The sequence below is a fragment of the Stegostoma tigrinum genome, chromosome 12 (genome assembly GCF_030684315.1).
Source record: "Stegostoma tigrinum isolate sSteTig4 chromosome 12, sSteTig4.hap1, whole genome shotgun sequence".
Taxonomy (NCBI): Eukaryota; Metazoa; Chordata; class Chondrichthyes; order Orectolobiformes; family Stegostomatidae; genus Stegostoma; species Stegostoma tigrinum.
This window is the reverse complement of record NC_081365.1, coordinates 42,976,211-42,992,419: the sequence shown is the minus strand read 5'-3', so window position 1 is coordinate 42,992,419 and position 16,209 is coordinate 42,976,211. Positions and strand designations below refer to the sequence as shown.

General features: G+C 41.5%; 1 protein-coding gene across 1 annotated transcript in view; it reads right to left on the bottom strand.

Annotated features, from left to right (window-relative positions):
- The window catches only part of mao (monoamine oxidase), a 126,752-nt gene that overhangs the window by 68,295 nt on the left and 42,248 nt on the right, over positions 1-16,209 (bottom strand). Inside the window, exons 2-3 of the mRNA XM_048540844.1 lie at positions 14,093-14,187; positions 3,508-3,645 (exon numbers count right to left, since the gene is read on the bottom strand). Coding sequence (XP_048396801.1) covers positions 3,508-3,645; positions 14,093-14,187 — 233 coding nt within the window. The remainder of the gene's footprint in view (positions 1-3,507; positions 3,646-14,092; positions 14,188-16,209) is intronic.

The window sequence follows — 16,209 nt, the reverse complement described above, 5'->3', positions numbered from 1 at the left end:
CTTGATGTGCAGATACATAGATCCCTTAAAATGGCCACCCAAGTGGACAGGGTTGTTAAGAAAGCATATGGTGTTTTGGCTTTCATTAACAGGGGGATTGAGTTTAAGAGTCGTGAGATCTTGTTGCAGCTCTATAAAACTTTGGTTAGACCGCACTTGGAATACTGCATCCAGTTCTGGTCGCCTTATTATAGGAAAGATGTGGATGCTTTGGAGAGGGTTCAGAGGAGGTTTACAGGATGCTGCCTGGACTGGAGGGCTTATCTTATGAAGAGAGGTTGACTGAGCTCGGACTTTTTTCATTGGAGAAAAGGAGGAGGAGAGGAGACCTAACTGAGGTATACAAGATAATGAGAGGCATAGATAGAGTTGATAGCCAGAGACTATTTCCCAGGGCAGAAATGGCTAACACGAGGGGTCATAGTTTTAAGCTGGTTGGTGGAAAGTATAGAGGGGATGTCAGAGGCGGGTTCTTTACACAGAGAGTTGTGAGAGCATGGAATGCGTTGCCAGCAGCAGTTGTGGAAGCAAGGTCATTGGGGTCATTTAAGAGACTGCTGGACATGCATATGGTCACAGAAATTTGAGGGTGCACACATGAGGATCAATGGTCGGCCCAACATCGTGGGCTGAAGGGCCTGTTCTGTGCTGTACTGTTCTATGTTCTATGTTCTATGTTCAAAAGAATTTTCAGCATGTTAGTATGAAGAAGCTACATACTATGGAATTGATTACATGGAGTTCGAATACACTTTTGATTTCTGTGTACAAAAGAAAAATCACTGGATAGATTTTGGTCTTCACCAAGTGGCTAATAAACTGCACAAGTGAATCATTCAACATTCTTTTTAGAATCCATCTGTGATCAACCCCTCATTTCAGATAAATTTGCTGATTCTTAGGATTGTACATCTTAAAATGAAATTAAGGCTAATAACATCAGTCATTTTATAAAGATTCATTCCACATGTGGTCACCAAGAAACTTGAAACAAATTATGGATATAAATACAATATAGTGAATTCTGCTTACAATCATCAGAGTTGTTCATTCCTGTGTTGCCACGAAACCACTTGAATTTGCAGAAGTACTTTGAGAAATTGCCTGCCTTTAACAAATTTGAACTCTGTGATCAGCAGGAAAGGATTGCATGCTCAAATTAAAATTAAACCACTCACTTCATATGGAGTTCCCATTTAAATTCCATTGGTCATGTTGGTGGAGGAGCCTCCTGTCGAACTCTGGTGCAGGACTGCTGGCAATGAGGGATGGGCAATAAATGCTCCCTAAACAGCAAAGCCCTCATCTCGCAAATGAATAAAAAGAAATGCTGTACTAAGCTCAGGGTGTTTACTCTGATTCTGATCCAGCTTGGTCCATGATTGAGATTATTTTCCCAACATGTTCAAAATGGGTCAAACTATCCTTGCATGTTTATGTGACAAGAAGTGTCATCCACAATACAAGGCAGTCACTATGCCTAATTAGATTATAATTAATTACAAGTATATGCTTCCATCTGCTTTCCAAAATACGATGTTGTATTTGCATAGGTTAGAATGGATCTTGCCCGATAATATTTATTAGAACTGAAAAAGCTTTAGTAAATTAACAATTGGTCATTTTTAGACTTTACACTTGGCTAGCTCAATCCATAAGCACTTTAAATGCAATTATAAACTGATACCTACAATTTTCAGTAAATCTAGAAAGAAATTTTTAAAAACATACTCTCACGATAAATTAGTATCAGAGATAATGGGAACTGCAGATGCTGGAGATTCCAAGATAATAAAATGTGAGGCTGGATGAACACAGCAGGCCAAGCAGCATCTCACGATAAATGTTCAGTCTCAAAATAGACAACAATGAACACTGGTTTATTAAAACAAAACATGACATGAGACTGTTCCAACTCCCCCACAACCCCTGCTGCACTCCCCCTCCCCATCACCAACACCCCCAAAGCTTTAGCTTTGTTGTTCCATACAGCACACATTCTAATTTAGCTATTAATCTACCAATGATGTCCCTACTGTCTGGCCCATGATAAATTGGATAATTGACCTTCTTGTAATGATAGAACTGCACCATTTATGCACACAAGAAACCAATTTGTGTAAATAAGCAATCAACCGCTGTTATATTCATAAAACATTGCAGTTCCAAAGTAGCTAAGATTTTCGGCTCATTTTTCATCTGTAATAAAATTTCATCTATAATAAAATAAAATATTTTACATATTACACACTTAGGATCAGTTTTCTGGTACGACGGGAAGATCTCCAAACACACTGCTTTACATGGACAGACGTGTTATACAAAGAATAGTAAAGTACAGGAACATGTCCTTCAGCCCACCGAGTGTGCACAGACACATAATGCCTTTCTAAATTAAAAACTTTTCGCTTCTACACAGTCTGATCCTTCCGTGCTCTGTCTATTCATACATCTGTCGGGAAGCCTCTCAAACATTGCTATTGTATCTGCTTCTACCACCTCCTCTGGCAGCTCATTCCAGGCACTTACCACCCTCTGTGTAAAAAAAACCTGCCTCTCACAACTTCCTTAAACTTACCCCTTTTTACCTTAAACCTATATCCCCTCATCATTGACGTCTCCAGCCTTGGAAAAAGACTATGACTATCCATTCAATTCATGCCTCTCATAATTTTGTAAACTTCTATCTAGTCACCCCTCATCCTTTGATGTTCAAGTGAAAACAAACCAAGATCGTCCAATCTCTCCTCATAGCTAATACCCTCTAAACTGGGCAACATCCTGATAAACCACTTCTGTAACCTCTCCAAAGCCTCCACATCCATCTGGTAATGTGGCAACCAGAACTGTACACAATATTCCAAATGTGGTCAAACTAGAGTTCTACATATCAGCAACATGATTTGCCAATTTTTAAACTCCATACACTGACTGATGAAGGCAAGCATGCCATATATTTTCTTGACCACCTATCTACATGTGTTGCCGACTCAGAACTGTTCACCTGCACACCCAGATCCCTCTATGTTAATGCTTCTAAGGTTTCTGCCATTTATGGTGTATTTCCATCCTGCATTAAATCTTCTAAAATGCATCACTTCACATTTGTCTGGAATAAATTCCATTTGCCATTTCTCCGCCCAAGTGTCCAGCCCATCTATATCCTGCTGTATCCTCTGGCAATTTTTCTCATTAATCTGCAGTACCCCCATTTCTTTGAGTTGTTTACAAACTTACTAGTCAGGCCACATACATTATCCTCCAAATCATTTTATAATTATTACAAACAACAGGGGTCTGAGCACTGATCCCTGTGGAATACAACTGGTCACAGAACTCCAGTCAGAAAAACATCCTTCAATTGCTATTCTCTGTCTTCTATGACCAAGCCAAGTCTATGTCCAGCTTACCAACTCACAGCACATCCCATGTGACTTCACCTTTTCTATCAGCCTGCCTTCAGATTATTAGGAATACAAATTAACGCAGATCCTAGCATTACTTTACCTTTCTGTAATATAGAAGATGCTCCACTTCGTTCACTTTGTAAGTCTCCAGGCCCAATTCCTTTGACAGGCGTAAGATTCGGTTTTGAGTTGGACCCACATAAGCTCCACCCAGATCCACATATTTTACATGGTTATTCTGGAAAAAAAATAAAAAATACAATAAATGTTCTGCTGAAGATGCAGTGAACATGTTCATGGGCACCACATTGGTGCGTATGACTAAGTTACTGTTAAGCACTGAAGGCCATTGTGAGCAAGAATTGCAATTCCCATGAAACAATCTGTCAGTGTATGAAGCAACACGTTCAGAAGCACCAAACACGGTTATAACTGAATTTCACTTCTGAAAGGATACACACCCAAATTATTAACTTAACCACAGCTTTTATTTCGGAATCATCAATAATCGTCAATTTGGCATCCCAGTATCTGGGTACCCATGACAGTGCCAAAGAAAGTATGAATCTGGCACCAGAGGTTTGAAAGATTCACAACTTTAATCAGTAAATATCTCCAATCACAATAGAGCAAAATCTAGTTATACACAGTACATCTGTCAAGTCATTTCAAGACGATAACTGGGAGATACAAAGTGATTTCCAAGGATATCCAGTCAGCCAACTCAGATGATCGATTTTCTGCATCTGAGATACATACTAAAATCTGATATTGATGTACTCTGTAATATTGATTGTGATCAGAATGACTGCAGTACTAGATTACAATACCCCAAGACACCAGCGCATTCTGCTGATTGATTTTTTTTGTTTAATTCATTTGTAAGGTAAGGGCTTTCCTGGCTCTGACAGCATATATTGGCCATTCCTAATCATCCTTCAGAAGGTGGCACTGAGCTACCTTGTTGAACTTCTGCAGTCCATTTGGTGTGAGTACATTCACAATGCTGTTAGGCAGGGAGTTCCAGAATTTTGACTAAACAACAGGGAAGGAATTGCAACATCGTTCCAAGTCTGTGCAGAGACTGTTGAAGGTCGGGGTCTGGGTTTCAATCATTCAAGCTGCCTTGGATAAAGTTAAATCCAAGTGTTGTTGAAGCTGCACATTAAGACAGGTGGACAGTATTCCAGCACATTTCTGCCTTGTGTACTGTAGATGGTGAACAGGTACTGGGGATTCAGGATGCAAGATACTCGCTTTAGAATTCCTAGTCTCTGACCTGTTCTTGTAGGGACAGTATTCACATAGCTTTTCCATTTCAGTTTTTCTGGTCAACAGTTAGCCCCAGAAGTGATAATGTAATTGAATATCAAAGGGGGAGGGTTAGATACTCTCTTGTTGGAGGTGGTCAGTGTGTAGTATGAATCTCATTGTCATTTATCTGCTCAAGCCTGGATATTGCTCAAGTCTTGCTGCATATTGATGTGGACTACTTCAGTATCTAAGGATTGATGAATAGTGCTGAACATTGTGAAAACACAGTGAAACATCCTGTTCCTGAGCTTATGATGGAATGAGGTCGGGTTTGTGGGCCAGGGGGAGTGGGGAGGTTCATTGATGAAACAACTGAAGAGACTTGGACTGAGAACATTACCCTGGTGAGTTCTTGCAGAGATGTTCTTGGACTGAGATGACTGACAGTCAACAAAATCCACCCTTTGTGCTAGGTGTGACTACAAGCAATAGCGTTTTCTCCCTAACCCCCATTGACTCCAGTTTATTATTGAGCTCCTTAATGCCATACTTGGTCAAGTGTTGCCTCGATGTCAAAGGCCATCACTCAAACCTCACCTCTGGGGTTTAGCTGTTTTGTCCAGTATTGGAACAAAGCTGTATATTTAAGGCTTGAGACACTTAGATTACTGATCAGGAGAGGAAATCAAAGGTTTTAGGGAAAATACAGGAATTCGAATGTGAGGAATGTCAGATCAGCCATCCTACTTGATTGACAGAGCAGGCTGAGGGCTGAACAGCCTATACCTGTTTCTATCTCCTATGGTCTTAATCTCCCAAAAATAATCAAGCATTGCAAGGCACCTTAGCAGTCACTCTGAAACAGTCAAGGTTTACTGACAACGGAAGGGTGAAGAGGATTCCTCAAAATTCCTATTAAAGGATAGGAATTCTGATTATGATGAGAAACTCTACTTGGATACAGTAAGCTAACTAAAGTCTTTACAACTACCTCACCTTATGTCTGTGTGGATATTGTAAAAGGTACTTTAAAGTGGGATCACCCTAAGATATCCAGTGTGCAAACAAAATGGAGAATGAGACATTTATTCAGTGGCAGAAAAAAACTCAATGACTGCAAAAATGATAAGGTCCACACGTCCTTTACAGAAAGTGGGGGTTGCTTGCCAGATTACCAACAGAATTTGGAACAATTTCATCCTGAGAGTGGGTTTAAAACTGGTTATCTCAGTCTCTTCGTGTTTCATGGTGCATTGCTGTGCCATGGTCTCTAGGACGGCCCTCCTGGTGAATGCTCTGATCCTCATCCACAGAAAATTGCCGTCAATTTCCCCATTCCTCTGCAATCAGAATATTCTTCCTTTGTCAGCTCCAGTTGTGAAGGGCACAGCATACCACTACAATGCAATGTTGCCTTTCTGGACTACATGGCAAGGCTACTTGGAGCAGTTGAGGCATCGAGGGCTCACCTTAAGGATGCTTATACTCTGCTCCACTATGTTCTTATTGGAAGTGTGAGCAGTGTTGTATCTTCATTCTGTGTCAGTTTGAGGGCTTCGTAAGAGGTGTCATGAATCTTGCTTTGTGGCAATACGCCTTGTCTCCCAGCAGCCATCCCTATAATGCCCAGGGACTTTGAAGACAGCAGTAATCTGAGAGTTCTTTAGTATATAAGAATCAGGACACCTTTCAGAGTATCTGGCACAGCTAACAATTGCCACCCTGAACAAAGAAAAAGCTCGCTTCTAACATGGCAGATCCAGACCTTGCACACTTACAGTTTAGTTATAAATGCGGCATTGCCAATGCATTGTCCCCTGGTGCTAGGTTTGGAATGTGTTTGTGAAATGGAAAGCTCAGGTCCAAGTTATAAGTGCTGTTGTCTGATTACTTTGCTTAGCTGACATGACAAAGGGGGCAACTGGTGCATACAACGTCATGTTGGTGGCAGACCATAATTTTTAAATGTGCTTTCTTGGACAATGAATGACCTGTTGATGAGGTGCAAATTGAATCCTGCTGAGTGGCATTCCTAAACCGGTGGAGGCGTGATTATTTCAATTTCCTCGAGCAGGCCTTCCAACTCCAAAACTTTTACACCGGCTCAGAAGATAGATTAGCAACATACTCTGGCCACTTTGCGTACAGCATCAGGCACTGTGTATTATTTTGTGCATTTCTCGTATACAAAAAAAAATTTGTTATATTTTTGATCCAAAACAGCAAGGTTCCAACCTTGTTTCAGTGTAGGTGACCTACAAGATCCATCTACAGCACGGAGTCCTGAGTGTGGTAGGCCCAGGTTGGGAACTCTAGGTAGCAGCAGCAGGGTGTCAGTTGCTATAGTGACAGTGCCCAGAGCAGGAATTCCTGAGGATTGCGACCAAATCAATCTGTGCCGACAGCCTGTTTGTCCTCCAGTATCAGTGAACCATCCCCAGTTGTCAAGGTTGTGCACTTTATTTTTCTAACTAACTGATGTATCATGGGAGTAACAGTTTAATGGCTTTACATTTGAGAAGCTGCACTTAATTGAAGTCGTGTCACTGGCATATTTTGTAGGTAGTTTAATGGGAAAGTTAGGGTCATTGGCAACGGGAGCTGTACTGGACATTGCAGAAATATGCAATGGTAATCATGACGGACTTTCGAAAGAGGTTACGAAAGGAATGACTGAGTTAGAAACTGTCCGTAATGAGTTTGTCGATGGTGTGCGTTTGTGTGCTTTACAGTTGGATAAAGAAAATAGAAAGCTGCAGGAACTGGTAAAAAAGAGGTGCAAGATAAAAATGATTACCAACACAAAAGCACTTTACGTACTACAAGGTGAAACCTGTGGGTAGACCCAACATTGCAGATGGATAAACTGGACATTGATACTGAAACCGGAGGATGAAATTGACTTCTCCATTGATATACCAAAAACAAACACAGACAGAAATCTGTAAACAGATGGCAGTGGAGCCCCTTATCTTGCAAGACAAGGCAGGTTTCCTTGAGAATATAACTAACAATGTTTCACCAACTGTTCCTTTCCCGTTCAGTGAGACAAATCAAGTATATTTGAGTTTGAGTTTGATTTATTGTTGTCACGTGTACTGAGATACAGTGAAAAGTGTTGTTTTGCATGCAGATCATAGGAAATAAAATGCATCAGAGTAGCAGAAAAGAGTGCACAAAAGGTATAGTAAGGGATATCAATATTAACATTGAGAGGTTTGTTCGAAAGTTGGTTAACCTCAGGGAAAAAGCAGTTCTTAAATCTATACATGTGTATTCAAACTTTTAGATCTTCTGCCCAACAGAATAGAATGGAAAAGAGTATAACTGGAGTAGGATGGTTCTTTTATTATGTCAGTTGCTTTTCCTGAGGGAATGAGGTACAGATGGAGTCAATGGATGGAAGGCTGGTTTGCATGATGGACTGTGGGAGGCACATATGATAGGGGCATTTAAAGGTACTTCTAGATAAGCATATTAAGACGTAAGGAATGGAGGGATAGGGATCCAGGGCAGGCAGAAGGGATTAGTTTAATTTGGTGTCATGTCCAGCGCAACATCATAGGCCAAAGGGCCCATATGTTCTATGTTCTATGTTCTATCTGTGTTCACAACTCTCCACAGTTTCTTGCTGTTTGAGAAGAGCAGTTGTCATGCTAAGCTGTGATGTATCCAGATAGAAAGCATCCTGTAGTGCATCTGTAAAAATTGGCAACAGTCTTTGTGGACATGACAAATTTCCTCAGCCTCCTGAGAAAGTAGAGGTGGTGTTGTGCCTACGTAACCATCGCATCGATGTAGGTGATCCAAGACAGATTGTTGGTGGATCACCAAACCCAGGAACCTGACATTCTCGATCATCTCTGTCTCAGCACCATTGATGTAGCCAGGGTACAATGTGGAGCTGGAGAAACACAGCAGGTTAACACATCAGTCCATGACCAAATGGCATCTTGAAGAAAGGTCTAGGCCTGAAACATCAACTCTTCCGCTCCTCTGATGCTGCCTGACCTGTTGCGTTCCTCTAGCTCCGCACTGGATTGACTCGGACTCCAGCATCTGCAGTTCTTGCTATCTCTGAGTGGCTATGTACACAGCCTTGCAGGGCACCTGTGGTAAGGAATATTGTGGAGAGGGTGTTGTCATCTATTCTTACTGATTGCAGTCTGTGGGTCAGAAAGTCGAGGATCCAGTTACAGAGGGGGAGCTGAGACTTAATGCAACGGTAGGCAAATTGCAAAGGAGCAGGGCAATCTGGTCGGAGTTGATGTGAGCCTTGAATAACCTCTCGAAACACTTCATAATTATGGAGGTCAGAGCCACCACCTGGCATCATGTAGGCCCATGCACGATTTTTTCTTTGAATGGCGGTGCTCTTCTTGAAGCAAATGGGGATTTCAGATCATAGTAAGGAGAGGTTAAAGATGTCAGCGAATAAATCTGCCAGCTGGTTGAACAGGATTTGAGTCCATGGCTGGACACTCCATATGGACCAGTATGTAATGTCATCCAGGAGGCAAAAGGGGCTGGACAAAGGAATAGGACCATCAGGCACAGTTAGAGAAGAGTTCAACAAGTGCTTGCCCCCAGGGAAGTTAACAAAGCGCTCTGTGAAAATAGCATTCACAGGGGGTTCCTGTCACAGTTACAGAGAGCATCCCTTAGATTTGGCTGAAATCAGAACTAAAGCAAGGAGGAGTGGTCCAAAAGTATCGTTAAGTTCAAGGCTTTCAAACCTTGTTTCATTTAAAATGCTTTTTAAACTTTTCAAAGTTTTTTTTTGACTGCTGTAGAAAGATGTGACAAAAATGATTTAGCTTGTTCTCAAAGCATAGATAATTTGGATTACTGCAATCAATTTTGGTCTGCTTGCTACAGGAATGATGTCGGTGCAACATTGAGGGCCGAAGGGCCTGTTCTGCGCTGTATTGTTCTATGTTCTATAATAAACCTTTCTGGAGGATCACCAGTGTAACATGATGTCACCTCGTGACTCAGGCCCTGCCCATTCAGAAACCAGCAAAGTTAGCTGTTTCTGCTGACAGTTTTAAATCTTCTCACACACCTTCTATGTGGTGAGGTGTGTGATTTTGGACATTAACACACTAGGCTTCTTCCTGACCCATAGTGGACTTCATTTGTATTTTTTTGTTATGAACAGACTTCAACAACATAGAGACGTAGCTGGAAGTCTTATGGATGTAAAGTTTTTGATAACAGAGAAACCCTGAACGAACCACATCACTGGAATCTCCACTATAAGAGCACTATTTAAAATCACCAAGACTGAACGTAACTGTTTTTGAGATTGAAATTGATAAAATTGCGTGATATAAATTGCTAGTTCAAGCACACAATGGGAAATTCAATTGAATTTTAAAGGGCAAATAAATTTGAATCTTTAAGTTTTAAAATTTAAAACAATAGCCAATGGAAACAATCTTAGTGGCTTTAATTTGCATCAGGAGAAAATACAATGAACAATTGGGAAAAAATAAGGTGACCACTATTGAAACCTACTGACCCAAAAACACTACAAGGTCGGCACATGAAAGAAACACTTGCCTGTTATTGATAGAGATAACAAGGTGTGGAGCTGGATGAACACAGCAGGCCAAGCAGCATCAGAGGAGCAGGAAGGTTGACCTAGATTTTCTGAAGGGTCTAGGCCCAAAACGTCAGCCTTCCTGCTCCTCTGATGCTGCTTGGCCTGCTGTGTACATCCAGCTCCGCACCTTGTTATCTCAGATTCTCCAGCATCTGCAGTTCCTACTGTCTCTGAAACTAGTTTATTACTGTCAGTTTTGGGATAATTTTGAAAGAAGGAAAATAGAGCATAAGGAGGCAAATTACATTTGAGAAAATTTATGTATCTGTTTTGTAAGAAAGGCCAAACCAACAAAATTGATAATGCCTGAAGCAATAATGTTTGTTTGTCTCATTTAAAGCTATTTTGAATACATGCTCTCCCCCACCACTACCACCCTCCCCTAAACAACAGGATTCTCCAGAGGTCCTGAATCAGTTATAATGGTAATTAATGGGAATCACGTTTAGAATAAAAGAGTAGTGATAGGAAAAAGTAACAGTATTAAATAGGAATGACTCATTTGGGTGTAGTTAATATTTAACAGTGTTCTCTTGGAGATAGGTGAGCCTTTGCCCATGTACTTTTTTTGGAAAGGAAACTGAATTGGATGACTTGGCCATCGCCTAGAACATTGAGACCAGGCGGGGAAGACACAGTTACCCATCACCAACTTTTGAACTTTCAAAAAGATCACCTGAAATTCAAGAACGTGTGCCATGGTCTGGAATACTGAAGTAAATGTGCAGAGGTGATTGCTACATTTAAAGTAACTAACATGCAGGAAAATGAACCGAAGAACAGGTCTTATACATGATTGTGGGGTGAGATTGCAGGTGGCGGAGAGTGAGACATTAAATCCAGAGGTTAGTTGGGCGATTTGTGAGGACAAGGGGGATTCTGTCTTTGTTTTTATTGCAGGGAGTGGGTGTGAGGGCAGAGGCGCAGGAAACGCAAGAGATGCGGCTTAGAGCATTTTTGACCATTTTACAGGGCTAATGGTAAGATTCTTAGCAGTGTAGATGAGCAGAGAGATCTCGGTGTCCATGTACACAGATCCTTGAAAGTTGTCACCCAGGTTGACAGGGCTGTTAAGAAGGTATACAGTGTTTTAGCTTTTATTAATAGAGGGATCGAGTTCCGGAACCAAGACATTATGGTGAAGCTGTACAAAACTCTGGTGCGGCCGCACTTGGAGTATTGTGTACAGTTCTGGTCACCACATTATAAGAAGGATGTGGAAGCTTTGGAAAGGGTGCAGAGGAGATTTACGAGGATGTTGCCTGGTATGGAGGGAAGGTCTTACGAGGAAAGGCTGAGGGATTTGAGGCTGTTTTCATTAGAGAGAAGAAGGTTGAGAGGTGACTTAATTGAAACATATAAAATAATCAGAGGGTTGGATAGGGTGGATAGGGAGAGCCTTTTTCCTCGGATGGTGACGGCGAGCACAAGGGGGCACAGTTTTAAATTGAGGGGTGAAAGATATAGGACAGATGTCAGAGGTAGTTTCTTTACTCAGAGAGTAGTAAGGGAATGGAACGCTTTGCCTGCAACGGTCGTAGATTTGCCAACTTTAGGTACATTTAAGTCATTGGACAAGCATATGGACGTACATGGAATAGTGTAGGTTAGATGGACTTGAGATCGGTATGACAGGTCGGCACAACATCGAGGGCCGAAGGGCCTGTACTGTGCTGTAATGTTCTATGTTCTATGTTCTAACAGGAGAGTTGCGGTCCTTGAAATAAGAGGGCATCTGGGATGTTCAGGAATGGAACATCCCAACTTGGGAGCAGACCCAGCCACTCCTCCCAACTCACTGAACAATCCCCACCATTGCCTACCTGCACTCACCTATCCCCATCCCACCTCTCTGATGAGGGGTCTAGGCCCAAAACGTCAGCTTTTGTGCTCCTGAGATGCTGCTTGGTCTGCTGTGTTCATCCAGCTTCGGACTTTATTACCATCCCACCTACCTGGCCTGCAGTGCTCCTCCAGCTCTGCACTGTTTTATCTGATTCCAGCATTGCCACTACTTACTATCTCTCAGCAGCTACCTCCTTTTGCTTTTTCTCACTAACTCTCACAGAGCTGGTAGGTGTCCTGGCTAACAGCATCACTTTAAATGCATGGAGGCTCTTCCCATTACAAATTCTCCAAATAAGACTGACTGATTGCTGCTCACTGTATGACTGTTTTGCGTGATGTATTAAAAATGTCACAACAAGGGAGAGAATCAAGGTTGTAAGAGCTGGTTCTAGTTTTGAGGGGTTTTTCTCCCCCCAATGCTGGAGCTGATTTCCTTGATTTCTTGGGCAGTAATTAAATATTTGCTTTGTTTTCAGAACTTAAAATAAAAGGTACTTTAAACCAGAGGAAAGACATAGACTAGAGTTTCAGGAGAGATCATATGGATGGTCAGAAAACGGTCCTAGAGTTCATTAAAAGAAAAACGAGCAGTGAACTTTCACAGCTGACTGACTGCAAAAGCACTAGCTCCCATCCAAGAAAAAAAAGTGAAATGATTCCAATATTCAGCGATTTGACCTGCACACCGTTCTGTGTAGGGAATACAACAGGTTCACTAGCCTCTGAATGAAAAAAACTTCTCCTCAATCCAAAATGGCCCACCATGTATCCTGAAACTATGACACATTGTTTTAGGCATGCACCCTGACCCCGGCCACTGGAAACATTATCCCTGCAGCCAATCTGTTCAGCTGTCAGACTGCTACATGTTTCAATACAATCCCCCCTCGTTCTTCTAAACTCATTGGGTCAACTGGAGCTGTATTCAATCTCTCCTCATTCGCCAAACTTACCAGTCCCAACAATCAATATGGTGAACCTTCATTGCACTGCCTCTGTGCAAGGCAAGGAGGCCTAAATGATGCACAATACTCAAAGTGTGGTCTCACCAAGGCCTGATTGAACTGCATTAAGCCTTGCTTCCTTCTGGACTCAAATCCTCTTTCAATGAAGGCAATTTACCTTCCTAGCTGCTTGCTGCACCTGCATGCTTGTTTTCTGTGACTGCTGTACAAGATCACCCAGCTCGCTTTATACATCAACATTTCACAAACTATCACCATTTAAATAACACCCTGTCATCCTGTTGTTCCTCTAGTGGGCAATTTCACACTTTTCCATGTTATACTGCATCTGCTGTGCATTTGTCCACTCACTTAACTTGTCTAAAATCACCCAAAAGCCTTTGTATATCCTCCTTACCACTCTATTCTACCAAGATACTTTTGTCTTCAGCAAATTTGGAACTATTACATATGATCCCATCATCCAAATTATGGATATATATATAGTGAAAAGCTGAGCTCCAAGCACTGATCCCGGTGACACCCCACTCGTCAATGCTGAAAAAGACTCATTTGTTCCTATACTGTTTTCTGCGTGCTAACCAATTCTCAATCCATGCAAGGATATTACTCCTAATTCCATGTGATACAATTTTGCACATTAACCTCTTAGGTTCTTCAGCAGAAAATTAAAATGCAGAACTCCATGCTACCCATTAGAAGATAAATGCTTACCAACACAATTAATGTCCACACTTGGAGTGAGACAGTTTATTTCAGTTAACCACACTGATTACAAGATTCCTATATCTACAAACTACTTAGTATCCTATCAATCCGTCCCTTGATATATCCATCTCATATTCCCTCATTCCATTAGGTCTCAGTATCCCTTCAGAAAATATTAGATGTTAACAACCAAGCAATGATTTCTGCCACATTTCTGCTCACATACCTGCTTTTGATCGGTTAAAAAGGTGACAACGATATCTAAGGGCCCACAGTTTGATTTTGTGATGATTCATACTTACTCTGATCGTAAATGTCCTGCCTCCAACCCTGTCACGGGCCTCCAGGACCACAACTTTCTGTCCAGAATCTGTTAGCAGTTTGGCCGCTGAAAGACCTAAAAAGAATAAGAAGATAAAGTTGAAACCTATAAGTAACTTGTGATTTTTTTGTAAAGTATTTTGAACATGGTAAAGAGGAACAAGAGTTAATAAAACATGGCATGTGAGATAACAAGGTGTAGAGCTGGATGAACACAGCAGGCCAAGTAGTATCTTAGGAGCAGGAAGGCTGATGTTTTGGGCCTAGACCCTTTCTCAGAAATGGGGAAGGGGAAGGGGGTTCTAAAATAAATATGAGAGAGGGTGAGGGGGATCAAAGATGGATAAAGGAGAAGATAGGTGGAGAGGAGACAGACAAGTCAAAAAGGCGGGGTGAATAGTGTAGTGAAGGGTGTGCAGTAGAGGAGTTGAGAGGTCATGTTGTGGCTCTACAGCACATTGGTTAGGCCACAATGGGCATACTGTGTGCAATTCTGGTGTCCCTGCTATAGGAAAGATGTTGAGAAACTCGAAAGGGTTCAGAAAAGATTTACAAGGATATTGTCAGGGTTGGAGGGTTTGAGCTATAGGGAGAGGCTGAAGCTATTTTCTCTGGAACATCGGAGGCTGAGGGGTGACCTTATAGAGGTTTATTAAATCAGGAGGGACATGGATAGGATGAATAGCCAAGGTCTTTTCCCCAGGGTGGGGAGTGAAGGGTCTGTTTCCATGTTGTATATCTCTATGACCTTCTGCATCCATCTTCAAAATAGGACAGTAGCCCATGAGACAAAAATGACTACTGATCTCCAAAAATAATTCTATTTTTCAGAGTGACTAAGGCTCTGCTTAATGATTTGCAATTTATGGGAAAGATGAGGACAGAACAGAGGAGGGTGCTTAAGACGGGAATTCAAAAGCAGAAGACTGAGTTGGCTGAAGTCATTGCCAATAAAAAGGTGGCCCAAAGAAGGGAGCAGCATGATTACCGATTGAGTGGTAGGAGAAGAACACAGTGGTCGGGTCAGGAAAGGATTTAAGCGGAAAGGAGAGATATTTGAAATTTGTTATTTTAAGCAGCTGGGAAATAATTTGGCTCAGAAAGGTTATGGAGCATTAGCAACACATTACGGATGCTGGAAATCTAAAGAAAGGACATAGACCTGAATGTTTAACTGTCTTTCTGTCTCAGCGGAAGCTTCTAAACATGCTCAGTATTTCCAATATACTGTTTTTAAACGTTCGCAAGCAGAATTTGGTTCTTGTTGTCTGATTCCAATAGGAGCAAATTCATCCAGCATGGAGGACGGGAAGTGATTGAAGTGAAAAATGGAACAATCAAGTCTGGCAGCCGCAGCACGGTGGGTGAGGGTTTCAGAAGCACAAGATCGGAGTTAGACGTGAAAGAAGGCCACGTAATGGAGATGGAGACTGGCCTTTTTCAGTTCAAGATCAAGTAGGATGCTGAGGTTGCAAACAGTGCACTAAGAACGAGTCAAAGCAAGGACGGTGCAGCTGAATTGGAAAATGGAAGTGAATGCTGTGGTCAAATGTCTGTAAAAAGGGCTAAAGAGGAGGAGGCAGACAAAAAAGGTATTGCAACACAGTCACAATGACAGAGTATACTATTTGTGACTTTGAGTCAGGGCCTTTTACTGCTGTAATAGGGATGGAAAGCAGCTGGAGAGATTTAAAATGTGTCGAGGGAAGGGTAGGCATTAATTTGAGAGGCTACAGCACATTCACGGTCTTGAAATGAAACGGGAGTTGGGCATTGGTTAAAATGACCTGGAGGCAAGAAAGATTATTTTAGAGAAACATGATAGATTGGCGGACAGAAGAACCCAAGGAGAGGCAACCATTTAGGAATAAATGGTCAGGAAGAAGCAAGTTGGTCCCATGATTATTTTTATTATTATGATTAATACATTGATAATAAATTCAATTCTCAATTTATTATCAATGTATTAATCATAATAATAATAATAATAATAATAATAATCATGGGACCAACTTGCTTCTTCCTGACCATTTATTCCTAAATGGTTGCCTCTCCTTGGGTTCTTCTGTCCGCCAATCTATCATGTTTCTCTAAAATA